Source organism: Bubalus kerabau, chromosome 7, assembly GCF_029407905.1.
Source record: "Bubalus kerabau isolate K-KA32 ecotype Philippines breed swamp buffalo chromosome 7, PCC_UOA_SB_1v2, whole genome shotgun sequence".
Taxonomy (NCBI): domain Eukaryota; kingdom Metazoa; phylum Chordata; class Mammalia; order Artiodactyla; family Bovidae; genus Bubalus; species Bubalus kerabau.
This window is the reverse complement of record NC_073630.1, coordinates 48,544,293-48,572,112: the sequence shown is the minus strand read 5'-3', so window position 1 is coordinate 48,572,112 and position 27,820 is coordinate 48,544,293. Positions and strand designations below refer to the sequence as shown.

At 43.9% G+C, this 27,820-nt stretch overlaps 2 protein-coding genes across 14 annotated transcripts in view; one reads left to right on the top strand and one right to left on the bottom strand.

Annotated features, from left to right (window-relative positions):
• Positions 1 to 27,820, bottom strand: part of SOD3 (superoxide dismutase 3) — a 155,565-nt gene that overhangs the window by 32,966 nt on the left and 94,779 nt on the right. For 3 of the 6 annotated variants that reach the window (XR_008717021.1, XR_008717016.1, XR_008717017.1), the window contains exons 3-4: positions 10,550 to 10,700; positions 413 to 482 (exon numbers count right to left, since the gene is read on the bottom strand). The gene's annotated coding sequence lies outside the window, so the exon portion shown is untranslated. The remainder of the gene's footprint in view (positions 1 to 412; positions 483 to 10,549; positions 10,701 to 27,820) is intronic. The other 3 variants (XR_008717023.1, XR_008717014.1, XR_008717015.1) reach the window with 1 other exon arrangement.
• The window catches only part of CCDC149 (coiled-coil domain containing 149), a 118,909-nt gene that overhangs the window by 76,495 nt on the left and 14,594 nt on the right, over positions 1 to 27,820 (top strand). For all 8 annotated transcript variants that reach the window (XR_008717013.1, XM_055588156.1, XM_055588160.1 and 5 more), the window contains 6 exons: positions 8,458 to 8,574; positions 9,386 to 9,558; positions 10,266 to 10,338; positions 11,534 to 11,615; positions 14,218 to 14,362; positions 24,629 to 24,705. Coding sequence is in view for 7 of the 8 variants with exons in the window: in XM_055588156.1 (XP_055444131.1) it covers positions 8,458 to 8,574; positions 9,386 to 9,558; positions 10,266 to 10,338; positions 11,534 to 11,615; positions 14,218 to 14,362; positions 24,629 to 24,705 (667 nt within the window). In the remaining variant the exon portion in view is untranslated. The remainder of the gene's footprint in view (positions 1 to 8,457; positions 8,575 to 9,385; positions 9,559 to 10,265; positions 10,339 to 11,533; positions 11,616 to 14,217; positions 14,363 to 24,628; positions 24,706 to 27,820) is intronic.

Sequence of the window (27,820 nt, the reverse complement as noted above, 5' to 3'; positions counted from 1 at the left end):
GATGGGAACAGTATATCACGGGATGCTTGTTGGACTTACTGGGTCAGTGTGTAAGCACTGAGGACAGGGCTTGGCATGTGACGGTGAGGGGAAGTGAACACCCCAGTCTGAGGGCAGGTCCCGGGCAAGGACCCTGGCTTCAGCGCTCTGCTGCAGCCCCTCCAACGGCTCTCCCCTGTGAAGACGACAGACAGTGTCTGCCTCCTGGGCTTGTGGGAAGCCGCAAACCGGAGGCTTCCTGTATCTAAGATGCATCTGAGGACTCCCTGAGGCTAGCCGGACCCTGCTATGGGCACCAGGTATTTCTGTGCATGTGGCCAGAGAGGTCCCTGAGGTGGAGCTGACAGCGGGAGGGATAAGCATATGAGCGAGTTGATTTCTGGAAGCACAGTGAAGGCATTGGGGCACTTACTTGAAGGTGAATGCTTCAGCAATGGTGTTCAGGGAAGACCTCCTAGAGGAGGTGACATTCGATCTGTGACCTGAAAGAGACAGAAGACGTGGGTTCTGCACAGTCCTGTGGGGACAGCAAGTGCTGAGGCCCAAAGGCGGGCAGAAGCAGGGGCTGAAGGGAAGCCAGCGAAGCTGGCGAATAAGAGAGGTGGTTAGAGTTGGGGTCGAGAAGCGGGTGGGGGCAGTTCATGCATCATTAGCTCTCAGAAGGGCTTTGCGATTTATCCCAAATTTATTCCATTGCAGTGAAGTCACTGGAGCTACTGTGTGTAAGGAAAGCTTCTAGCATGTTGTTTGGCCCAAACTGGGTGCTCATTAACTGGGAAACATTGATGCACACTAATGAGTGTGTGCATGGTGATCTCCAGAGCCTGGGAAGAAGACAATGAAAACTGCTGTATTATGTTTTTTGTTGTTCTTTAAGTGACAAATTCTTTTGTTTAAAGCTAGAACTGGATTTGTCATATAGGTCTAGGAATTTGAACTTTGGTATACACAATAGAATTGCCTACTTGGAGCCATTTAAAGCTCTTGTGTCTAATTTTATCAAGGGTATTTCAAAAGGTCAGGGGGCAATTGGAGAGGATGTGGAAAAAACCGATAAAGACAAGAGAGGCAGGAACTTGTTTTTTAAGTCACCCAGCACAACACCGGCAGCTGAATGTTTAATAAATGACTTTTGGTGCTGACCTCTCCCTAGGCATGCTATTTGCAGAAGTATGCAAGGACCAGGGTGAGGAAGGGCTCACATCTATTTCCTGTTAATTTTTTCATCTAATCCTCCCAGTAATTCTGGCAAATAGAGAGTCATTGGATGAGGATTATAGCCATACCAGCTACAACTGGGGATTGCACTTTCAAAGCTCTTCAGAGAGTGATCATTGCATTGTATCTTTGCATTGCAAGGATGGAGACCATCCCCAGAGTTGGAGTTGTGCAGTGCCCAGGCTGGGCAGCCATACTTAACTGTCCTGTCTACAAGATAGCTCTTACCCTCACCATGGACTCACTATGGAATATGCCCCCCACCAAAATTTGTATGTTGGAACCCAGTCTGAAATGAGATGGTATTAGGTGCTGAGGCCTTTGGGTGATTAGGTGATTTGGGTGATTCAGGGTGGCAGAGCTGACATGAGTGGAATTAGTACCCTCATAAAAGAGACCCCAGTGAGCTCTTTTGCCCCCTCAGCCAAATGAGGACATAGTGAGAAGACAGCTGACTATGAACCAGAAAGTGGGCCCTCACTAGACAAAATATCTACCACGGCTTTGATCTTGGATTTCCTAGCCTCCAACTGTGAGAAATAAATGTTTGCTGTTTATCAGCTACTCCATCTATAGTATTCTGTTATAGCAGCCTAAATAGACTGAGACAGGAATTGGTTCTGAGAAGTGGGGTGCTGCTATAACAGTGTGGAAGCAGCTTTGAAACTGGGTAGTGGGTAGAAAGGTTACAAGAATTTTGAGGCCCCTGCTAGAAAAAGCCTATTGTCCTTCACAGCATTTCTATGAAGTAGGGGCAATTCTGGTGAGGACTGAGAAGAAAAGAGAGAGAGGGAGCTGTAGAGAAAGCTTCAGTCTTCGTGGAGATACTTAAGTCATCCTGAACAGAATGTTGGTAGAAATATGGACGGTAAAGGCCATCCCGATGAGGTCTTACATGCAAATGAGGAACATGTTATTGGACACTGGGCAAAGGCCATCCTTCTTGTGTGTTAGTCACTCAGTCGTGTCTGAATCTTTGTGAGCCATGAACTGTAGCCCACCAGGCTCCTCTGTCCATGGGATTCTCCAGCCAAGAATACCTGGAAAATAGTGGGTAGCCGTTCCCTTCTCCAGGGGATCTTCCTGACCCAGGGCTTGAACCTGGGTCTCCTGCATTGCAGGCAGATTCTTTACCATCTGAGCCCAGAGAAACCTGGTTGAATTGTGGTTAGGTCCTGTTGCTTTATAGAAGATAAAAATTGTAGGTGATGAAGTTGAATATTTGAGGAAATGTCTAAGCAGAGTGTTGAAGAAGCAGCCTGGTTTCTCCTGACTGCTTATAAAATGTGAGAAGAGAGAGATGATTTGAAGTTGGAATTGTTCAGCAAAAAGGAATCAGAATTTAAAGATTTGGAAAATTCTCAGCCTGTCTCTATTGCAAAAAAATGAGAATGCTAAGATGTTGGCCTAACAATTCTTTGATAAGGAGGTTAATACTAATTAGTATTAGTAAGAGGCTGGGCACTGTTTTTCAGGACAAGAGAAGAATGACATGGAAGGTGATTCAGAGACCAGCAAGGCTGTCACTCCTGCCACAAGCCTGGAGTGCATGGCTCTGGGGGACAGTTGCGTCCACTTGAATTAGAAAAGAGGGGGCCTCCCAGAACCCCAAGGCTGAAGACCCCAGCCAGGAGAGCTACAGGGCCCTGGCAGAGCCATCCTGCCACGCCTTGGGGGCAATGTTACCAGTGGGCCTGGAAGGTAGAGCATCCATCCAAAGAGGATTAGTCCTGAGCCTTACAATTTAATGTTGTCTGCTCTGTTAGGTTTGGGGCTTACTTGAGACCTGTCACCCTTTCCTCTTTCCTGGTTCTTCCTGTTGGAATGGTAATGTCTCTCTTGCCTGTGTCCCACCTCTGTATTTTGGGAGCACATAACTTGCTAGGTCTCTCCGTTTCACAGCTGGAGAGGAGTTGGCCTCAGGATGTATCTCACTTCCAATCTCACTTATGGGTGATTTAAACAAGGTGAGGTTTAGATGAAGCTTTGGACTTCAGACTCTAGAGTTGATGCTGGAATCAGTTAATTCTTTGGGAGGTGTTGGGATACAGTAAATGTATTTTGCATGTGAGAACATGAATTGGGGGGTGATCGAGGGTGGAATACTATAAGCTGTATCCCCCACCCCTACATAATTCATATGTTGAAGCCTAGCCCCCAATGTGGTGATATTTTTAGGTTCAGCCTTTGGGAGATGATTAAGTTATGAGGGTGGAGCCCTAATCCATGGGGTTAGTGACTTTGTAAAAGGGACCCTAGAGAGCTCTCTCAGCCCTTCCACCATGTGAGGACACAGCCAAAGGACAGCCCTCTATGAACCGGGAAACACCCAATCCGCTAGCATTTTCATCTTGGACTTCCCAGCCTCTAGAATTATGAGAGATGTTTATTGTTATAAGCCACACAGTGTATGGCAGTCTGTTATAGCAGTTTGAACAAACTAAGACAGTCCCCTCTTTCAAAAAAACTGATGTCACCCAGGGCTCCGTGAAGGTTAGGTGACAGCTGAGGACACGTGACTAGAATGAGCAGATGCAGGAGCTGAACACAGGTAACACCAGGAGAATAATAGCTGCTCCTGCCTCTGGCTACTGGGGAAAATTGTTGTTGTTTAGTTACCGAGTTGTGTCTGACTCTTTGTGACCCCATAACTGCAGCTCACCAGGCCTCCATCCTTCACTATCTCCCAGAGTTTGCTTAAACTCATGTCCATCGAGTCGGTGATGACTCATTGGTGAGCTGGGGAAAATGGATTCAGGCAAATGAAAACAAGATGAGGGAGAGGCTGTTGAGGGCTCTGAGGGATGAAGCCAGAGAAGAGATCAAGGAGGAAGTGAGTCATTCTGACTGGGGGGCCTTCTCGCCACCCGAGTTTGAGCAGGGCTTTGGCAGAGGAGTCAAACCCTGCCGTCAGGGTGGGGGAAGGGCGCCCAATATCCGTTTGCCACATCGTTTTGAGGTCTTGTCCCTCGGCCACATCTCAGCTGCAGCTGCACCTCATCCATAAGCGGACAACTCACACCCGTAATTCATTCATAAGCATTTATTTCCATCTAAATCAGCAAACGGACATGTCTCCTGATGGCCATGCACGCGCCTCTCAGGGCACTGGTCCACTCCGAGGGTTGGCACAGGGAGGCTGGCTGTGCAGTTTCGATAGTCCCATTGGAGGAAATTAAGTGCTCAGAGCACTTGCTTCCTAACAGCTTCCAAGGTGGGAAATCAACCCCATTGCCTGTGGTCTACAGATAACGTTGGCTCGGCAGCTCACTTTCCTCCAGCTTGGAAGAAAATTGGGACTTCCCCAGTGGGTGTATGTGTGGGGAACCTCACGTGGAGGGGGACACCAGTGGTCACAGCCATGATTGTAATAGCAGCTAACATTGATTGAGCACTGTTTATGTTCTGGGGCTGTGCTAAGTATGGTAGAGAAATACCTTCTCTTACGTGGGACTAGGTTCTAAAATCAGCATGTAAGAGGCAAAAACTTGTGTCTGGCTGAAATTCGCCTTGAAGTTCCCTGAAGTTGCCCATAATGTTCAGGCACATGGCCATGCAAGCTCCTGAACAGCAGTCTTACTTATAAACATGAACAATATGATTTTGCCTAAATGCATCATCAGTCTCTCTCTCACCTTGCCCTCAGTCTGGGACATTGAAAGTAGGGATGGGGGGAGCCACCAATTTTTAAAATTATTATCTCTCCCATCCCCTTTTCTTCATCCTGCTCTTCTTCCCCTTGGTTTTCCCCCTCATCTTTTCAGAAACTGGACACATCAATTTGAATTGCCCTAAGTTAAATTCTCATTTAATACAACTTCACTCTGACTTCATGCTCAGTGTTGGGGAGGGGAAATTGCCCACTCCACCCCTCTTGACATCTTGTGGTTGGACACAAGACAGATTAGCAGGAGAAAAAGAGACATCTTTGAAATTCATGCTGGTCTCTCAGACATGGGATCTAAGAAGTGACCAAAGCAGATAACTTTTATACTTTCAGAGAAAGAAATTAATGTATTTGGGAGGAATTGACAGGAGAGAGAACCTTAGGTTTTGGGTGCCCAATTAGTGAAAAATATAAACTGAGTTTTGACTTGGGGTAGTAAATAGAAGCAGTAACAGAGTTTGTTTAGATTTTGGTTTCTTGCCTGAATTCCCTACCTCTGACAGTAAGGGTGTCCTTCTACCTTCAGATGCAAGGAGTACACCTTTCATATGAGAGATTTTTTACATTTATTTTTTAATCTGAATATAATTGCTTTGGGCTTCCCAGGTGGCTCAGTGGTAAAGAATCCACCTGCCAAGCAGGAGATATGGGTTTGATCCCAGGGTTGGGAAGATTCCCCTAGAGGAGTGCCTGGCAAACCCACTCCAGTATTCTTGCCTGGAGAATTCCATGGGCAGAGGAGCCTGGCATGCTACAGTCCACGGGGTTGCAAAAGAGTCAGACCCAACTGAGCAACTAAACAACAACGATACAACACAACAGCAACAACATAATTGCTTTACAATGTTGTATTCTTTTCTGCTATACAACAATATGAATCAGCTATACGTATGTCCCCTCCCTCTTGAGCCTCGCTCCCACCCCATCCCCATTCCACTGCTCTAGGTCATCACAGAGCACCAGGCTGCATTCCCTGTGCTATACAGCCTCTTCCCACTCGCTGTCTTACACATGGTGGTACATATGTCAACGCTACTCTCTCAGTTCATTCCACCTTTTCCTTCCCACTCTGTGTCTACAAGTCCATTCCACATGAGAGAGATCTTTTCCTGCTCTCAGGGTGATAGAAAGGAGGATCAGAGTCCCTCTTGTTAAGGGCCAAGTGTCCCTCTTGGCCATTTCTTAAGTAACTTTAATTCAAAATAATCAATATGGCATTGAGGCACATTTGGGTGCAGCCTACTCTGGGCCCGACAGTTCCAGGCACTCTGGGGAGTAAACAGCTGTACTGTTGCTGTCGACTCTTACAGTAAAAGATACTAAGAGAAGTTTAGGCATAAGCCTGAGGTTGCACAGCTCTCACACTTGGCCCCAGGACACCAGCCCCCAGGCAGGCAGACTCCAGAACCTGTGAGCTATTAGCTGCGAAGACAAGAGCAGTCTCCCTGGGGCTTCTGTCCCTGCTCTCATGGCCCCTTTGGGCCCTTTCAGGCAATTGAACGTTGAGTGTCAGGCCCAACCAGTGACCCAGCTATCACCAACTTGGGCCTCACTTCTTAAAAATAAGTGTTTCATCCAGCCCAGCCCTGAGATTTAATAGCCGATATTGTATGCACATTAAACACCAAATGATTGTTAACATGTTTATTGAAGCTTAACAGGCATCCAGTATATAAAAGATGACTCTCTTCTATGGCTGTCAGACCTCAATAAACATGTTTAATAATTAATTGGTATTAAGCAAACATAATTGTGTAATTCTAAATTAAGTGTTCGGCGAAGCGTACTGTGAATGGGAAACCACAGTGGTGTTTTATTACTTAAAGTTCAGGCTGTCAATCTGGCTTTTCACATACAAGGAAAAGCACCCTGCTTTCAAAGCCATGTGGCATGCCGGTTGCCTCATGCCAAAAAAAAGCCACAGGCCTTCCTGTTCCTAGACTCTTTGATCTGAAAGTGTTTCTTATTTGGTTAGCTGTTTGTCTTTCACTCACTTGGGGTTCTGAAAGTCCTGAGTCAAGAATTTGTGTTTTCACGTTATCAGCTTTCAGGTGAATTAACCAGTTTTGACACAAACTCCATTCTCCCCCAAGTATAGCCAATGCTTGACACTTGCTGTAGTTAGATTCTCTAAAATCCCTCCAAACACTGATTTAGGGAATACGGAACCATTGTTCCTAGGGGAAATAGGAGATTAGGTTCCTCTGAGCCTCTCATCACAACACTTTTGTCACCTGATCAATATATGTTTTGCACGTTTCTGTTTGACTTTATTTAACTTACATTGTTCATTCTTTACCATTGAACTCACAGCCGATAGCACTGTAACTCGTGCCTGGATGAAACTTATCTAACACACGGATATTCTCTGTAAGGCACATCATGACCTCTTGTGCTCAGAAACACCAAATAACACTCCAGCACAGCTCAGGGGGCCTTCTTAAACAGCAAAACAGTGAGAGAAGGTGCAAAAATGTGAGGGAAGAAAAGGGGCACAAATGAGACCATGAAAAGGTCACTTGTTTATAATATGAGCTGAAAGAAGAAAGCATAAGGATCTTAGCTGGGAACTTTCCTGTGGGACACTTCCCATTGTTTGCAACTCTGCATTTGTTTGCCCATATCCACCTACAAGGGCTTCCCAGGTGGCTCAGAGGTAAAGAATCTGCCTGCCAATGCAACAGATACAGGTTTGATTGCTGGATTGGGAAGATCCCCTGGAGGAGAAAATGGCAACCCAGTCCAGTATTCTTGCCTGGAAAATCCCATGGACAGAGGAGTCTAGTGGGCTAGGAGTCTAGTGGGAGTCTAGTGTGACTCTAGTCACAAAGAGTCAGACATGACTTAGGGCCTGAGCATGCAAGCATCCACCCATGCAAAAGCACCATGAATGCTGATTCCAAGGCTACAAGTAAATTTGCTTTATGCAGGTATACAAAGACAAAATCCTTGAGTTTTGAAATGAGAATTCCATCAAACATGGCCATCTGTATACTAAGTGCCGTGTATCCTCTGCTAGGCCTTCGTACAAGCTGTTCCACCTGCCTGTAACATTGTCTGCTGATCCACATGATGCTTTTGCTCACAATAGTTGCACAATAAATATTTGTGCAGTTCAGCTGACTAGTTTTCAAATAAGGACCCCAAATATATCATAGCCTAAATGTCAAGAATATGGGAGATTGCCCATCTTAGCAGATTCTTTGCAACATTGTGTTATCATTTTTTTACACTTTGCTAAGTTTAAAAGAGACCCAGAGTTTTTTTCCTCACTGTGGTAGGGCTACACAGGACATCCATCTTCAGATGCCTAGCCCTGTGTTCCCATTAGCCTTATAGGTGAATGCATGGACATGTGTGTTTAGGCATGCCTGTACAGAATACAATATGAATTTTTTAAATTGAATTAATGATATTGGTAAGAAATTTCTTTGTCTTGTGCCTTTCCCCAGTATTTCTTGAAAAATGTTTTCTTCCAACACTTTCTGCCTAAGTAGGCTTGGGGTTTTGTTTAGATCTATTCATTTTAACTCTCTCTCGCCCTCTTCTTTTCCTATCAATGGAAAATGCAGCTGTTGAGGATGACAATTGCCAAACAGAGGCTGGGAGACGAAGAAATTGGCGTGCGGCACTTTGCAGCCCATGAGCGTGAAGATTTGGTTCAGCAGCTGGAGAGAGCAAAGGAACAGGTTATCGTCAACATCTGTTAAGTGTGGGGGGTGTGTTCGCACAGCTGGGCACGACATGGAGAAGAGTAGACTGTGCCCTGTTTCTCCGAGAGTGTGGCGTGTCTGGGATGTGGTCAGAGGAGGAAGAAGGATACAGTTGGAATGCATTTACACCCTCCGTCCTCTGCTAAGTTCTCAAGCGATCTCTTCTGTTTTTGCCTTCGAGCACATCTGCTGTCTTACTTTGGGTGTCATTGTTCTGAACATAGCAAGAAATATCCCCCATACCCAGGACAGACAGGGAGCGAATAAATGTGATGAACTGGTCTTAATTTGCAAGTTTCAGCTGAAAATACTGAGCGATGCTTTTTAGTCTAAATCTCAACGGGTACCAAGCCCTAGTTAGGAAGCAGCTTAGAGAGCCTCAACTTTGTTTTTCTTCTCTTATTAAGTGATTTTGAAGAACAGAACAAGATTTCTGGGTCTAGAGTGGTTTAAAAAAGTATGTAGTTGTAAGACACTGGCTGTTGTTATCAATGTCTGGATTTGCCCTCTCTGAGCCTCTGGCTTTAGGGCAGGCTGCAGTTTGTAAGCAAGAAGTTCTGTGCTTCCAAGATGCCATGTCTGTCTCATCTTGGATATAGGAAGTGACTGGCTAGAAGCCAGCTCCTTGTTTTTAGCTTTCATCATAGTGGCACTTATGGTTTTATAGAAGGTGGCTGGCATTAATAAGCTCTCTAAAAGTCAGTCAGCAAAATAGAAGATTCCCTCTCTAATCCTAAAGCCAGTGTCTGCAGAACTCCTTAAGTAAGGGCGCTTCCTTTGCTTTCAGATTGAGTCTCTGGAGCATGACCTACAGGCTTCTGTGGATGAGCTTCAGGATGTTAAAGAAGAGCGGTCTTCCTACCAGGACAAAGTCGAGAGGCTCAACCAGGAGCTGAACCACATCCTAAGTGGCCATGAGAACCGTATCATTGATGTGGACGCCTTGTGTATGGAGAACAGGCAAGTGCCCAGGCCCTGGCTGTGGTCATAGGGTGCTGGCCCTCCACTTGCCTGCAGGCTGGGAGTTATTTGCAGCCCTATTTACATTTGATAAAATTGCCTTACAATGAAAGGAAAGTCCCAACTCTAAAGCAATGATATTAATGTCACCCATTAGTTGTAAAAGTACAAAAAGAACAAACAAATGCTTACAAGCTACATATGTGCAGTCTTTCCCTGCCTTCTCTGGTTGGGTGAGAAGGGTATGGAACAGTGAAAGCTGCTTGTTATTGCTATCAAGAAGACAGAAAAGAATAAGAAAATAAATTGAGGAATTCCCTTAGCTGTTTCTTTTCCTGGAGGCAAATTTCCGTGTCTGAATATGACTAACTTAACAGCGTGTCTGGTGTCGCCTCTTCCTGCTTTGCTTCCCAGTGGAATCATCTTAATGAGAATTATTTGAAAACTGTGTTGATACCCTTTAGGGGATCTCTGCAGAGGGCTGTTCTGAAGTGAGGTTTAGGTGACTGGGGAGTATTTGACCTTCATCGCATCCATTTAAGAAGAGGTCACCAAGATGCACTTTACCTCTTTTGGGTGGTGGGAAGGCATTATATGTAAAAGGTGGTTCTTCAGGTGTGTGGTTTTCCTTTTTTCCCCCTTATGTTTGAGTGTATGGTTTTTATTTTGCTCCCAAACTCTTTCTAGTTGTATGTATTCTTTTCCAGGTACCTTCAAGAGAGATTAAAGCAACTTCACGAAGAGGTCAACCTCTTGAAATCTAACATTGCCAAATACAAGGTAGAAAATTATGACAGTGATGTTGATGATTCACGATTGTACATCTAAATGTCATTCTATTTTAATTCTCTTTTATGTGCCAAAGATATTCTAGTGCTTGCCTGCCCTCCAGATAGTGCAATAAGAAGGCTTAAACTGAGGAACCAGTGAGAATTAAGCCCCCAAACAGCAAACACAACAGAAACAGGTTTTGCAACAGCTCCTTCATTACCTGGACAGGGCACACTGAGACCACCAGAATCTGGATGCAACCACTTTACAGCCTCGGACTATATTAAACTGAATTTCCGCTCCAGCTTTTCTGTACGGTGTTTTGTTATCAGATGCGCTTTGTCTCCTAATCATCCATAAGAAAATGATTTCTGAGTGATGAAGAAACAAAGATTGGGAAATCACAATCTAAACGATAATGTTCACGTCATACTGAAAGGACAGAATGTTTAAATTCTCCCCATTGTTATTTAGTCTAATTCCAGCACCATTAGTTAGATAATATCTATTTCTGCAGATGTTAGTTGTAAGTGTTATAATTAGCAAAATCTCCTGGGTTTCTCTGCTTTGAAACTAGATTGACTTCTCTTCCTGAGGGTGAAGTTTTACAGCCGTCTAGATGCTGGGGAGAGCTGGCTCATTTTCCTGACTTTTGACGTTTGCTTTTTTCTCGGAAGTCTCTATGCTGTCCTTCCTTTTCCATTCTGTGGGGGCCAGGCTTGAGTTTATACCCATCTATATATACACATAGCTCTTAACATTGTATAATTAATACGTAATTTAAAAAACTTGTGTATGCATTCACTTAACAACATTTATTCAGTTCTTCCACGAAAGTTAAACCCAGCCTCTATCTCATGTCTGTTCAGAAGGGGTTTCCATAACTAGTGACTTCACACATTAGACTGAGTTCTTGTTTCAGATTTTATTTAATTTAACACATATGCATTGAGTATCTTCTATATATAGGAGGATGTAATTGCTGTAATTATTCTGGGCACCAACTGAAAAAAAAACTCTTTACCAGGTCCGTAAAAATCAGAACTCTTTGGCAAGGACTCTGAATTTTGAAAGTCAGGCCAGCATTTAGAGTTTGCAAAGAGTTCTTGTGTGCTGGAGGGGAGGATGCATCTACCAGAATTAGGTATTTTTCCTTTATTGGCTTTTCTGACAGAGGTTTTCTTTTTCTCCCAATGCTGCTTAGAATGCTCTTGAGAGACGGAAAAACTCAAAAGGCCAGAACAAATCCAGCAGTGCTCTGACTGGAGTCCTGTCTGCAAAGCAAGGTAAGGGTCATTTTCTGGGAGGGACCATGTATGATCACAGAATGCTGGTGCTGTGGGTCCACATCTCAGTTTGTGAATTAGGAACCAAAGTGATCCTTAGAGTGTGCATGCATGCATACTAAGTTACTTCAGTTGTGTCCGACTCAGTGCAACCCCATGGACTAAAGCCCACCAGGCTCTTTCTGTCTATGTCGATTCTCCAGGTAAGAATACTGCCTGGAGGGCATGGGTTGCCATGCCCTCCTTCAGGGGATCTCAGAGCTCAAACCTGTGTCTCTTACATCTCCTGTATTGGCAGGTGGATTCTTTATCACCAGCACCACTTGGGAAGCCCAATCCTTAGAGTGGTCACCCCCAAACCTCCCCCTGCATCATCATTGCCTGGAGGGCTTATTAAAACACAGATTACAGGGCCCGGCCTGAGAGTTTCCAATTTAGTGGGCCTAAGGTAAGCCCAGAAAATGTGCATTTCTAAAAAGTTCCCAGCTGATGCAATGCTGGTTTGGGTACCCTGCTTGGAGAGCTGCTGCATTGAAGGTTCCTCCAATAACTGAGCCCCATTTGCATCTATTCATCTAACTGTACTCTCCCTTCTGGATTGTTTTCCCTTCTGTAATCACCAGGTCAGCATCCCCAAGTGTCTATTCCATCCTCATTGAATTTCTCCTTTTTGTGGCCTCTGAGATCAGACTAGAAAAGTCTCCTAGCTACTGAAATCATTTTATCATGGCACGCATGCCTTTTTTCAAAGAAGTTTTTATTGATTGCAATCTTGTTCCTCCTTCTTGTCGATTCTGATGAAAAATAATGATCTTCCATGAACAGTCAGGGGAATAAATAGCAGAGCGCTTGCTTCTGACACTTAATATTTGGGGATTCAGTTTTAAATGTGAGCCTCAAGTGGGCCATGCTGGGCTGGCCTGTTTTGGGCTTGTTGGCAACGCAGACCAGCAAGGATCATGTGGTAGTCCTCATAAGAGCTATGGTGAATTAAAAAAAAAAAAAAAGTGCTGAATCCAGCCTGCCTAAGCAACTCCTTTTTTTCCCCCTCAACTAGAAAAGACACCCTAGAATTATTTTTAAAGAGAAAAGTACAGTATTCTATAGAAATGTGGGGTAGCCCATCTAAGTACAGCTGTGTATACCCTTGATAGCCAAACATCTCTGAATGTTGAGACCCAGTCCTGTCATTGTTGTGGGGAATGCCAGCCAAGCTCAAGCACCCTGGCAGAGCAGTCAGCCAGCCAAACCTTTCTAGAGAACCATTTGGCAGTCTGTTACAAAAAGCCTTAAACCAATCCCCTTTGAGCTGATAAGAAATGATTACAGACATATGTAAGCACTTAGCTTTAAGAAAGTTCTTCTTCATTAATTATAAGGAAAAAAACATTGAAAACAACATAAATGTCCAGCATAATTAAATAAATTTCCAGTCCCTGATAGCTCAGTTGGTAAAGAATCTGCCTGCAATGCAGGAGACCCCAGTTCAATTCCCAGGGGAAGGTCTGCTGGAGAAGGCATAGGCTACCCACTCCAGTATTCTTGGCCTTCCTGGTGGCTCAGCTGGTAAAGAATCCGCTTGCAATCTGGGAGACCTGGGTTTGATCCCTGGGTTGGGAAGATCCCCTGGAGAAGGGAAAGGCTACCTACTCCAGTATTCTTGCCTGGAGAATTCCATGGACAGAGGAGCCTGGCAGGCTACAGTCCATGGGGTCACAAAGAGTTGAACACATCTAAGCACACATATGCACACAGCCCAGTTCTCAGCATAATGCTAGGCATATAACAGGCAGATACTCAAGAAAGAGTAAAGAAGGGTGGCTGAATGAATAGACCTCAAAGAAGGTAACCTTCAGCTAATGCTTTTAATCCATCAGCACCTTGCATTTTTGTCCATGAAATGGGAATAAATAACATTTTCCAGGTTCTTTTTAAAATTTGAAGTCTCAAATGAATTAGTATGAGCATTTTGAAGTATAAAATACTAGAAAAATACAAAAGATTATTACCTTTTAACCATTTATCATTTATTTATTATTATTATTTTTACTTTACAATATTGTATTGGTTTTGCCATACATCAACATGAATCCGCCACGGGTGTACACGTGTTCCCCATCCTGAACCCCCCTCCCACCACCCTCCCTGTACCATCCCTCTGGGTCATCCCAGTGCACCAGCCCCAAGCATCCTATATCCTGCATCGAACCTGGACTGGCGATTCGTTTCTTATATGATATTATACATGTTTCAATGCCATTCTCCCAAATCATCCCACCCTCTCCCTCTCCCACAGAGTCCAAAAGACTGTTCTATACATCTGTGTCTCTTTTGCTCTCTCACATACAGGGTTATAGATTATTACCTTTTAAAAAAATGTTGCAGAAGTCCACAAGGACTCTTCCTTTCTGTTTAATTCTCACACTGATTTTTATTTCATTTTACTTTTGACACTTGAAGTGGATTCTTCAATTACAACACAGTAGCACATAGAAGTCAGGAACTGATCCCAGCTTCATTGTCCAGGAAGAAGTAACATTGGTTTGCATTTGATCATTCCAGAAGGATTTAAGACTGAGATGTAATTTTATATCCCTCCTAGTTCAGGATCTGTTATCTGAGGATCACGGGTGCAGTCTCCCAGCTACTCCACAGTCCATTTCTGATCTGAAATCTTTGGCAACAGCCCTGTTGGAGACGATCCATGAGAAAAACATGGTCATCCAGCACCAGAGGCAGACCAACAAGTAGGTGGTCAGACCCTGGGGTGCAGGGTGGGTGGGAGATCGGTGGGACGATGGCTGTCAGCAGGCAACCAGGTGGCAACCAGGTGGGCTGCAAGCCTTAAGGGAAGGAGAGGAGAACCCTCGAATCTAGAGGGAAGCTTACCTGGATCAACATGGAGAGAATACCGGCTATTCCTCACTGAATGCTTAGTCTGAGCCACTTACCAAGCCATGCATGTTGCCTGGCTGATTTTGATGGTATACGTGCCTGGGGAACTTAACCTTAACTTAATCTCCAGTCTCCTCTGGGGAACTCACCTCCTCATGCCATTTTAACCTCATGGCACGGCTTTCTGGGGCTCTGAGAGTAGAAACACCTTTGGTTGTTTCAACTTACAAGTCTATGGGGCCTGGAACGGAGTCTCATGCCATTTTTCCAGATCAGCAAAAAAAAAAAGACAGTGAAAAGGAACAATAGCTTAAAGAGCATGTCTTCTTCTGTTACTATAAACATGTTAACTACATTGGACAAAATCAAGCAAGTTAAAGTGGCATGTAGAGATGTCAGAAGCAAAATTGGAAGTGTTCAGAGAATGGTGAATAAACCATAAATCAATGCAACAAATGTTGCAAATAGAGCCAGCTTCGAGGACCAGCGACTCATGCAGTCACACACAGCCCAGTGTTCAGAAGGTCCCTGTACTTGGTCTAATGCTCTGCAGTCACCATCTTCAAATTCTTGATCATTTTTTAACAAGAGGGCCCCGAAGTTTCATTTTGCACTGGGCCCTGCAAATTACGTAGCTGGTCCTGCTTTTATGACCTACATGTGGAAGCAAAATTTAAGTGTGCCATGTAGGAGCAGCTTCCCAAAGACTGGGCTTCCAGCAAGAACAGGGAGCAGTCAGGGAACTGGGGGCCTGGTGAGGTGGGGGTTTGCAAGGGGAGAGGCAACCGTGAAATGATGGAGAGTATTGTAAAAGCAAAATAGCAAAAAGAGAGGCTGGGAGTGAAGGGAAGATAGCACAGGAGATTAAGATATATATAAAAGAAGGCGGAGAGCAGTGGAGGGAGTCTGGGCAATCTCAGAGGGATGACAAGGGTGATTTATTGACAGAAGGTTTTTTAAAATTCTTTTAAAAGAAATATTAACCAAGGACTGAAACAGCCAGATGCTAAAATGGAGATGCTCCTCAGGGGAGGACGAAGAAATGGGGATCTCCTCAAATAGGTACAAGGTCTGTTTTATTCCGCAGCTGGTAGTGGTCCCAGGAGCCTTCTCTGTCCTCGCCAACTCCGTATAAAGCATCCACAGAGGCTCTTTCAAACCTCCTCGGGTCTTCTCAACCCTCATTTGTTCTCAGCAGGTAGCCTCAGCTTCTCTTTTACTGAGAAAACAAAGCCTGCCTATCAAGAGCCCGGAGGCTCACTGCTCCCCAGTGTCTTCCACCCTCTCCCTCTGGTCTCTGGGAAACACACTGACCCACTGACCTATTGGTCCTTACCCTGCTCCCTCCTCTGGGGCCTGGCTCTCCTGTGAGCTCCTCTTTCAACCGTTTCAATTTCTGCCCCTCCTGCTGCTTCTGCATGTTCACCCAGAAACCTTCCAGATCTTTTTAAACATCCACCCCAAAAGGGTTCCATTCACCTCCAATTTTTGTGAACAAGAGGCCATCTTTACTTCTTCATCAACCACCTCCCAAATGTGTGTTCTAGGGGAGGGGGACACCTATGGTAGAATTACTTGAAGGGGGTGATTGTTTAGAAATGCAGATTTGGGGGGGTTCTGGAAGGAATGTCGGGATTCTGAATTTTAGCAGGTGTCCAGTGATGCCAGGGACAGGCTTGAATACTTCCCAAGACCTCTTCTGAATTTTCCGTAGCAATCTTCCTGTGAGGGTCACCAGTACCCCCAGACCTCACTTTCTGAGTCTCTTTCTTCTATAATTTCTCTTCATCCCAATGCCCATCTTGAAAACCATCTTCTTGGATTCCTTCTGCTCTCTCTGCTGCCTCGTTCCCTCTCCCTCCTCCTCTTCCTCCTTCCACCCTAGGCTTCTTCCTCCTCTTCCTCTCTTCTCTGATATTCCATCTTCTTACCCCTACTCAGGGGACCTGTCTTTGCTTCCTGTTCTTTACAGACTTATAGAACTCTTGTCACCTTGCCGTCAAGAGCAAGACCCACATTTCCAGCTGCTCAGTTGACAGTTTCTCCTGAATTTCAGCTCTTCAAATTCAATGAGTCTAGAGTCTGGAGCACCCATTCCTTAGTATGTTTTCAGATCAGATCAGATCAGATCAGTCACTCAGTCGTGTCCGACTCTTTGCGACCCCATGAATCGCAGCACGCCAGGCCTCCCTGTCCATCACCAACTCCCGGAGTTCACTCAGACTCATGTCCATCAAGTCAGTGATGCCATCCAGCCATCTCATCATCTGTCGTCCCCTTCTCCTCTTGCCCCCAATCCCTCCCAGCATCAGAGTCTTTTCCAATGAGTCAACTCTTCTCATGACGTGGCCAAAGTACTGGAGTTTCAGCTTTAGCGTCATTCCTTCCAAAGAAATCCCAGGGCTGATCTCCTTCAGAATGGACTGGTTGGATCTCCTTGCAGTCCAAGGGACTCTCAAGAGTCTTCTCCAACACCACAGTTCAAAAGCATCAATTCTTCGGTGCTCAGCCTTCTTCACAGTCCAACTCTCACATCCATACATGACCACAGGAAAAACCATATCCTTGACTAGACGAATCTTTGTTGGCAAAGTAATGTCTCTGCTTTTGAATATGCTATCTAGGTCGGTCATAACTTTCCTTCCAAGGAGTAAGTGTCTTTTAATTTCATGGCTGCAGTCACCATCTGCAGTGATTTTGGAGCCCAGAAAAATAAAGTCTGACACTGTTTCCACTGTTTCCCCATCTATTTCCCATGAAGTGATGGGACCGGATGCCATGATTTTCGTTTTCTGAATGTTGAGCTTTAAGCCAACTTTTTCACTCTCCACTTTCACTTTCATCAAGAGGCTTTTGAGTTCCTCTTCACTTTCTGCCATAAGGGTGGTGTCATCTGCATATCTGAGGTTTTTGATATTTCTCCCGGCAATCTTGATTCCAGCTTGTGTTTCTTCCAGTCCAGCATTTCTCATGATGCACTCTGCATAGAAGTTAAATAAACAGGGTGACAATATACAGCCTTGATGTTCTCCTTTTCCTATTTGGAACCAGTCTGTTGTTCCATGTCCAGTTCTAACTGTTGCTTCCTGACCTGCATACAAATTTGTTTTAATATATGTTTTAATAAAACATAATAGTATGTTTTAATATACTTTAAAATGCTTGTGCCCTTTGACCCAAAGGGTCAGTTTCTAGAAATTTATCTGAAAGAAACAAATCAGAACAATACTCTTAAGATTTATCCATGAGGTGGTTCACTGTAGGTTCATTTATAAGAGTGAAAATGAGTGGAAACAACCAGAATATTTTTAAATTGGAGAATAGTACCATGTGTACACGCTAAGTCGCTTCAGTCATGTCCAGCTCTTTGTGACCCTGTGGACCTTAGCCCGCTAGGCTTCTCTGTCCATGGAATTTTACAGGCAAGGATACTGGAGTGGACTTCTATGCCCTCCTCCAGGAGATCTTCCAGACCCAAGGATCGAAGCTACATTTCCTGCGGCTCCTGCATTGCAGATGAATTCTTTACTGCTGGGCCACCAGGAAAGCCTTGGAGAATGGTTAAGATTATAGTAAATCCATAAGGCAGAATATTACGCAGCCCCTTAAAGTGTGACTTGGAGAATATTTAACATGTTCTGGCCACCATCCTAATGCCTAGGTTTGACGAACTTCCACATCACTTGGGTTGCAGCTGTCCCAAGGCCAGAATGTTTGTCCATTTTGGTCACTATTCTCTCTAGAACATTGGACAGCGCTAGGCCCACAATGGGTGCTTATAATTATTTGATAATGAATAGATGATTGACTTAGTCTAACCCTTTATTCCTCTTCCCTTAATACTCATGTGCAAATGGGCATTAAGTTTTATGATTTTCATGCATGCATTCACTCAATATATATTTCCTGAATGCTTGCCAGGGCCCTTCTGTGTTCATCTCCTACCTGCTCCCTCTGCTTGTTCCCCACCAGACCATTCATTATCTTGTCCTTAGGAAGATCCTCCCATGAACCCTTGATCCTCAGACCCCCGCCTGCCTCCTCTGCTGTTTACCTGGGCACACTACCTGCCAACCTCGGTGCTGATCACAATGCAAGCCTCCACCGAAAAGCCCAGCTGAGTCCCACTACCTGCTAAACTCAATGATCCCAAGCTGCTGGCTGACACTCCCATCTCTTGTGATGGACTGATTTCCTAATACATGCCCACCATACCCCACTGCAACCACACACATCTCCAGGTTTCAAGGACCCTTGCTCTCTATTGAGAAAGATAGACATTTTCATTTTGAAGGCTTTGTTTCTTTAACACACCTTTTTGTTTTTAACGGTTATTTAATCATTTTGAGGAGAAGGCGATGGCACCCCACTCCAGTACTCTTGCCTGGAAAATCCCATGGATGGAGAAGCCTGGTAGGCTGCAGTCCGTGGGGTCACTAAGAGTCGGGCATGACTGGGCGACTTCACTTTCACTTTTCACTTTCATGCATTGGAGAAGGAAATGGCAACCCACTCCAGTGTTCTTGCCTGGAGAATCCCAGGGTTGGCGGAGCCTGGTGGGCTGCCGTCTATGGGGTCACACAGAGTCAGACACGACTGAAGCGACTTAGCAGCAGCAGCAATCATTTTGAACCATCTGATTCACATTTTAAAAGGTTAAACAACAGTATATCTCCAAACCAATGTCTATCAGCCACCCAATCCACCTTCCTGGAAGAAACCACCGTTCCTCATTTTTTATATGTCCTCGCCAAGGATACATATATAAGCAAATGTATAATATAATACATTTATATAGACACATAAATACTCATATGTATTATATACATATAGATTTTCTTTTTTATTTCTCCCTTTTTATCTTTTTACAAATGGTAGCTAGCATTCATCAAAAAAGTTTTTTTCACTGTTTTCCACCTTGCTTTTTTCTCATTACAATAGATCTTGAAGATTGCCTCATATCAGTACATAAAGTACCTAATGTGCCATTTTTAATACTTTGAGGGTCTTAACTTTCAATAAGTGTTTTATTTGGGGGTATGTGAAAAAAACAAATTATATAACAGATGGAGGGGGGGCTAAGAATAAAATGTGAATTTGGTCTGCTTGCTCTTATCCCCCTTGATTTAGCCTTTTTTAACTAAAATTTTAAAATGGCTTTGTTGAGGTGGAGCATTAGCAGTAGGAATGGATGCAGGTGTCTGTTCTGTAAGAGCGTGTGCCCCCTACTGGGTTTCTGCTGCCTGGCACTTACCCCCTCTACCCCTTGCCCATCCCCACCCTCCTCTCCCTTAATGCTGCTGCTGCTGCTAAGTTGCTTCAGTCATGTCCGACCCTGTGTGACCCCATAGACGGCAGCCCACCAGGCTCCGCCAACCCTGGGATTCTCCAGGCAAGAACACTGGAGTGGGTTGCCATTTCCTTCTCCAACGCAGGAAAGTGAAAAGTGAAAGTGAAGCTGCTCAGTCGTGCCCGACTCTTAGCGACCCCATGGACTGCTGCCTACCAGGCTCCTCTGTCCATGGGATTTTCCAGGTAAGAGTACTGGAGTGGGGTGCCATTGCCTTCTCCTCCCTTAACGCTAAGAAGGCCCAATGGGAGCCAGCTTGACAAACTGATGAGTAAACCTAGGACTTTATAATTGGAGAGAATATTCCATTAATAAGCATTTTGCTTGAGGTACTTGTTGCGAGTCTGCAGCTGTCTAGCTATTATTAAAGAAGGGATGGGGTTCGTGTGTCTTATAAACAGGTTAATGATGAAGAGACAAATATTAAGAGCATGTCTCATGGAACACCACCTTCAGTTCTCCAGCCTTTTCCAACGAGCCCTCGCTCTGCCGGTGGTGGGGTGGTAGCAACAGTGGTTTATGCGTGAGGACATCCTGGCCTTTCACCACCCTCTGTGCTTTGCCTAAAACTCTTCACTGCTCTCTCCCTTACCTGGACAATGGTAAGTAGCCTGGAAGTTCAAGATCTTGGAAGCAGCAGGAGCTGTCCTGGATCAGAGCAAAGATTCAAAAGAAGATCTCCTGGGGTGAAGGTGGGGGGCGAGGTTATCTGCAGTTTGTGTGGGGCCACTGCCACCTCTTCCTCTTTTAAGGATCAGGCTCCCCCCGAGACCCTCATTCAGGATTCCTGCTTCCCATGTTGTCCAGAGAGAAAGGACAGGGCAAAGTGATGGCTAGTTCCTGAGTTAGTTCTGTCTTTTGCAGATCCCCTGTGGGCTTCCCTGGTGGCTCAGAGATGGTAAAGAATCTGCCTGCAATGCAGGAGACCTGGGTTCAATCCCTGGGTCAAGAAGATCTCCTGGAGAAAGGAATGGCTCCCCACTCCAGTATTCTTGCCTGAAGAATTCCATGGACAGAGGAGCCTGGCAGGCTACAGTCCATGGGGTCACAAAGAGTGTACACATAGTGTTTTACTATCAGAAACTACTACTGAAAATCCTATCTAGAAGCCCAGTGTCTTGAAGTTTTTTCTAGGCTATCAGGTAGACATATGCTAAAATTTTCCCTATTCTAAAACAAGCCACAGCTAAATGAAAACTTTATTTTAAACACCACCCCCCTGCCCCACCCCGCATCTTACAAAGAAAAAAATCCTCTCTCAAGCCTGTTTATGCCTCAAGCTACTACCCTGACTGTCTCCTTGGATTCCCTGCTAAACTACTTGAAGAGTCATCTATATTCACCACTTCAGCTTTCTCATAGGCTGCTTTTCCAACCCTGTCACTTGGGTTCTGGATTTCACCCCTTTGTCTGTCTTGTAACAGCTCTCTCAAGGGTCAGGCACATCTCAGCAGCCTTTTTCATCCTGTGTGACCACCTCCTAGAATAAGATGATACAGACCATGCCACCTGACCTGGAACCCTCTCTCCTTTCCCCATGTGGCCCTGGTGCCAGGCGGTGCCTGTTCCCTTTTCACCTGTGTTCCTCTGGTCCCTTCTTGCTTTACGCAGGTGGCACTGTGGTCCCCAGTTCTTCTGACTTCTCTCTTTCATTAGGGAGTAGACCTGCCCCCAGCATACACGCTCATCCTTGCACTCCTGGATCTTCCTGTCTCCCAGAGATGTCCATCTGTCTCCTCAGGTATCCCAAGGTCACCTCCTCCTCTGCCTCCTTCTTATGACTCTTCCTTTGGCTTCCTACATCCCCACTGGCTCTTGTGGGATATAGCTTCTCATCTTTGTTCCTTACAGCCTCAATAATTGTTGGATTGGTTGAACTTCACTGAACGGACCCTGTTTTTACTCCTACTGTCTCCATCTGTGTGTCCTGCCAGCTATGAAGGCTCTAATAAGCCTCTCCTCTCCCTGGGCTGTGTTACATCACATTCAGTGGACCACCTGCTGTATCTGTTCAGTGTGAAGCCAACTAGAAGACCATGTGTCATTTGAAGGATCTTGGGTTATATTTTGCAGGTCCAGCTGTGGCTGCATCCATATTTCAGTTATGCATAGTTTTAAAGAGAACTTGCTTTAGGCATGTGAATGCTGGTTTTCTAGTGTCGTGAGGGTGTTATTGGTTAAGAACATGAACTTGGGAGGCAAAGGTTAATCTACCTGAGGCATAGGTTAAAAATCCACGCTCATCACCAGCTGAGTCCAGCACGTGGTTTTGGTTACGCTGACTAATTTCTATGCTTCTCTTTTTTAATGGGAGTAGAGGGTGCTGGGTGAGAACACTGGGGGTTGGGAAAAGACATAGATTTAGGATGAGCTGTGTGTCCTTAGACAAACTGCTTGACCTCTCTGTTTGTTAGGGCCCACATATATAAAAGGAGGATAAAAATACAGTCTACACTGCAGAGTTTTGTCAGGTCAGAGAAGAAAGTGTACTTTTGGTAGATGTTTGGCATGCACTCTGATTCAGACCTGGGATTCAGGAAAGATTAATTGCTATTTGTGTTAACCATAGAATAGTTGTTATTGTTATTGATGATGTTATTGATGCCATTACTACTACCACAACTTCTAGTGGGTCCATTTTACTACCTCCAGCCCTGCATCAGATGCCTGTGTCAGACTAAAGAAAAAAGCAGTCAGCACCAACAAACTAAGGCAAGGTCCCTGAGAGTAGATTGTTCCAGACACCAGCAAATTCACATCAGCACATTTCTGGGAGACGTGGCTGCGTTATCCAGGAACATCAGAAAAAATACAACCAAATGTCTCTTCACCACGCCTTTGAGCGTCGCCCTGACGGCATCTTTCATTGTACACAGAAGAGTTAAGCCTTATCTTTTGTTTCCAAGAAGCAGCCACGTACAGATGATCTGATCATTCTAAGAAGCAGGCATCAGCTTGAACACCAATGTGATTGCATCTCAAACCCATCAGCTGGTGAAAAGGGAGCTCGGATCAGAAGGTCTGAGCAAAATATTGAAAGCGAGATTACGAAGAAAGGTGTTTATTGAGGGGTCAGAGACATGAAAGCCGAATAGACCCAACAAATGGAGTGAAAATTGAAAGTAATTGATAAAGACTATGCAGAATTTAAGACTTAAGGAAAAGAAGAAAAGAAAAAAGCTCTAAGTACCTAGATGAACAAAACCACATAGAGTCACGTCAAAGAGTTTTCTGTGAACTCAAAGGGAATATTAATTAAGAGTCTGCAAGTCAATTCAGGTAAAATAAGGATGCATTCGAAGCAATATACATATATGCAGATATCTTCATATTCAGATCTTGGTATGTACGTGGGTGTGTGCATCTATGTCTAGAATATAAAGAAGTATAGAAGAACAATTCTGGCATTCTGGTTTCTCCTGCTGAAAGAATTTGAAACACTGTTATTAAGGTGATTTCCACATCATTTTAGCACAGCAGTGCCAAGAAAATCCCCCATAGATAAAGACTGGCTTTTCAATTTCCAGGCCAATGAAAAGCGATTGAAGTTTGAGATGACTATCACATCATTTCCCAACTATATTTAATTTTGTGTAGAGTGAAGGAGGGGAAATATGTGGCCACATTTAGGTCTCTTCATGCATAGAGATAAAGTTTGGCTTCTAAGTAAACAGAGTAATCTGTTAAAATACACATTCAAGATCTTATACATCATAGTGAATCAGAATAGTCATCTTGGAAAGCAGTGTAATTATTTTAGTGATTCTATAATTTCTGAAAGTTTTTCAAATGTGTATTTTTAAATTCCAGAGATCATTACAAGCTATGAAAAATGCATTTATTTAATGAAATATATTTATTGAGCACCCACTACTACCAGGCATTATGCTAGATATCAAGGATATGGCCATTCGTAAGTCGTAGGTTAGGTCTAAGAAGGTGGGTATTATTTTATTGACTCGAAGTAACATCACCAAGCATGTTCTTTCATCTTATTTGTTAGACTTGGCTGCTTCTAAAACTCAGATCCACCCTCAAAGAATCAAGTTGTGATACTTGTAAGAGTATTCAAAATTAAGTGTCATCTTTAGCCATGCTGCTCCTGCTGCTGCTGCTAAGTCGCTTCAGTCGTGTCCGACTCTGTGCGACCCCATAGACGGCAGCCCACCAGGCTCCCCCGTCCCTGGGATTCTCCAGGCAAGAACACTGGAGTGGGTTGCCATTTCCTTCTCCAATGCATGAAAGTGAAAAGTGAAAGTGAAGTCGCTCAGTCGAGTCCAACTCTTCGTGACCTCATGGACTGCAGCCCACCAGGCTCCTCCGTCCATGGGATTTTCCAGGCAAGAGTACTGGAGTGGGGTGCCATTGCCTTCTCCGCTTTAGCCATGAGGAATTCCCAAATAGAAATGATGTAAGGTGCCTGGGTAATGGTAGAATCATTGTTTGTCTTCCCAGCTACCTTTGTGGGAAAGATTCACTTGAATGGCAACACTTTAGTAAGGTTTAAATCACTTTAAATCATTCACTTTATATTTTCATATGTACTTTCAGTAGAGTCTGTATATGTTTAGCACGTGGGTGCGTGCTCACACACACACACACACACAAACACATACACCACTGTTTTCAGCATGTGTCTTAAGTCTCAAAACATTTTCTCTCTACTAGTGCATCACCAGCCTTCCCAGATAGCCTGCTCACAGCCCTAAGAGCTGATGAGACAGAAGCTTATTGATCTGTCTTTTGCCATTTTTCTCCCCTTTTCCAGAATCCTAGGGAATCGGGTGGCTGAACTGGAGAAAAAATTAAGAACTCTGGAAGTTTCTGGTTTGTGGAGTCTCCCAGGTAAGCAGAACTTTATAAAAATTTCTTTTTTTGAAAATTTGCAGAGCAGACTTTACCTTTTTAATGTTCTTTTATTTGAAGATTATTGCTGAGACGTCTATAAGTGTTTGAAACTTAAAAGCCATGATTTTGGAGGAAATCAGAAAAAAACTAATAAATATACAAAGTGAACTATGAAGTTTGCTAATCTAAATTCTGAAATTGTCATTGTAGATGTCCGTATGTATGTTATTTTTAACTTTTGTGAGCATGGTAAATTGCTTCATTTTTCCCCTGTAGGTGTCTTATAGAGATGTGTTCAGTTTAATCATCACCCCTAAAAAGGAATATGAGAACTCACAAAAATTTATTCTATTTAATCATTCGTTCTAAAAATGAATGTACGAACTTACAAAGACGTGTTCAATTTAATCATCGGTCTTAAAATTGAATATAAGAACAAACAATTGTTCTAACCCAAATGCGCTTTACAACCTTCTTCCCTCTTCCCTCATTCCATTTGCTACATAGCTTGAAAATAAAAATTTCTGCTGTAGATTTTTTTTCCGCAGTGGTGCAGGGTGTGAAGAAACTGATGTTTCACATTATTAGCTATATTTATCCCATTTGTCTTAGTAAAATACCCCCCTTCATGAGACCCCCGTCAGCTTTCTTCTTTCTCTTTACATTCTCCAGAAACTTGTATTTATCATTTTCTACCACCTCCTCTTTCCCTGGAAGCAACTTTGTGCATATATTTTTAGTTACTTAACCTTTCTGCACAAACCCTTCTCTACCCTTGACTCATATCCGTTGCTTCCTTGTAATGTATGAGAAATGAACATTGCCACAGGGACATGGACAAAACCACATGTTTTCTTAATGTAAATCTGAATAGCCGCCTCAGGTTGCCTGGACGTGTATTTCATAAATTGCAATTTTTAGTAGAGATTCCTTGAACTTGATGTCAGAAGACCTAACAGACCTAATTAGTGCCAAGTGCCATCCTGGGGATTTGAATGATCCATTTTCCACAAGAATCTTTTGATGCAGTTAAAACCTTATCTCTTTTGAAGGCCTTTCTTTTATTGCATTGAATTTCAACACAGTCAGGCAAATTTATCGTTTATTTGTGCAGTCGGATTGCTATTTCTGTGCATGTTCTAGCGTTTGGATTTTTTTTTTCTCTCCAAATGACTTAGTGAGATTTCACAATGTTTTATTTCTACAACTTATGTAAAAAGATGGAAGTCAAATAAATGAAAGAATGCTGAGAATTTCCTATCTCGGCTGTTGTTTGGTCTAGGTTAGAATGGCTATTATGCAATAACAATTGTTTCTTTCCTTTTTTTTTTTTTTTTTTTCCCCCTGCTGCCTGAAGGCCTGAGCTACAATGTTTCCATAGGATTTGGGAGTATGTTCTTTTTGAAATATCTGTGTTTGTGGCTAATAGCAGTGCATTAATATCATCCCTGCATGTAAATAAATAGAAATGCATTCTCTTTGTATCCTTGCACTTTTCTGATTAGAATAGTCAATTGAAATAGAGAATTCAATTAGCACAAAGCAAATATTAAATGGTAGCATTTGCTTGGAGGGCAGCGACTGAATGAATTTTATGCCCCAGCCTGTTTGTTCTAATCTCTGGCCTCCACATGGATACAAAGTGGGAGGACAGAAAAAAAGAATGGCAATTCCCCCACCGGACACAGTTTATGTGACTGTGACAGCACCGCCCTGATGCGGTAATAAAGGGTGTTACAATGAGGCATCGCCTCGCTCTCCTTTTCAAACCATGGTGCGGGGAGAGGGGCCTCTTTCCTGCAAATCAGACCAGTCCCTTCTCTCTGCTCATCGTTGTATGGTCTCCATTTAAGCTCTAATAGCCGATCAAGAGGAAGTATGTTATTTTTTTTTCTTCTCCTCTTCCTCTTCTTCCTTCCTCCTCTTACTTCCTCCACTTCCTTTTGCTCTTCTTTTTCCACTTTTCTCTTCTTCCTCTTCCTCTTTCGCTAAGTAAGGGAATATTTACTATTTTAGCCAAGTAGAGGGGATTGAGACCCAGTGCTTTCAGAGAATTGCTAGCTCTCAGTTATTTACCAGTCTTGAAAGGATCTGTGTCTCCTCTAAGAGATCAGTCCATAACATGTTGATACTATCTGAGTATCATCTTTGTGAATTCAGTCTGGTACCAGGCGTTCTAGACATGCCCCTCGCCCCCTCCAAGAATCAACAGTCCCACTGCTGCTGCTGCTGCTGCTAAGTCGCTTCAGTCACGTACAACTCTGTGCGACCCCATAGACAGCCCACCAGGCTCCTCTGTCCCTGGGATTCTCCAGGCAAGAATACTGGAGTGGGTAGGAAAGGGCGATGAATATGCATCATGCAGTGAAAGGAAAACACAAAATGATACAGAAGTGTCAATGAGGTGATAAAGATGTTAGTATGTAAGGGAATAATGTGACAAGTCATTGAATACTGGACCTGGAATGACAGTTGAGAGCAAAAAGTTCAAGGATGACAAATACTTGGTATATATTACACAGCATCATTTCCGTGCCAGTGGCAGACATAGCTAATCAATCACATCGCCCTTCCTTGCTAATCTCACATGTGGCCCTCAAAACAGTCTTTTACATTGGCTTTCCAGGAAGCTACCTCCTGGTTAGAGTTGACATGTGAGAGAAAACCTTCTTCCCTTTCATGAACTAGTCTGATCCCCTCATTTTAAGGAAACAGAAATTTCCATAAGGAAACAGAAATTCAAAAAGTTGGGTAATACCTAAGGCCACAGAAGCTGAACTCAGGTGTTCAGATCTTCATTTCAGTGCTCCATCTGCACAGGGAAAGTACAGTTCAGGAAAGAGAGACACAGAAGGTAGGGGGCTGGCAGATAGGAGAGTGAGGGAGGATAGGGAGTATAGATCAAATCAGCTGGGGACTGGTTCTCAAAGCAAGCTGAATTGGAGAAGAAAGATTCAGAAGCTGGAACAATCTCTCCCAAGACTCTAAAGGACCATGGTGAAGAAGCCCACCTCTCATGACTATAAGGCAGAATTTCTCTTGGCCTTGGAGCATGCTCTTTCTCTTTGACTCTCTTCTCCCTCCCTCCTCACTCTCTCAGCCAACAATATAC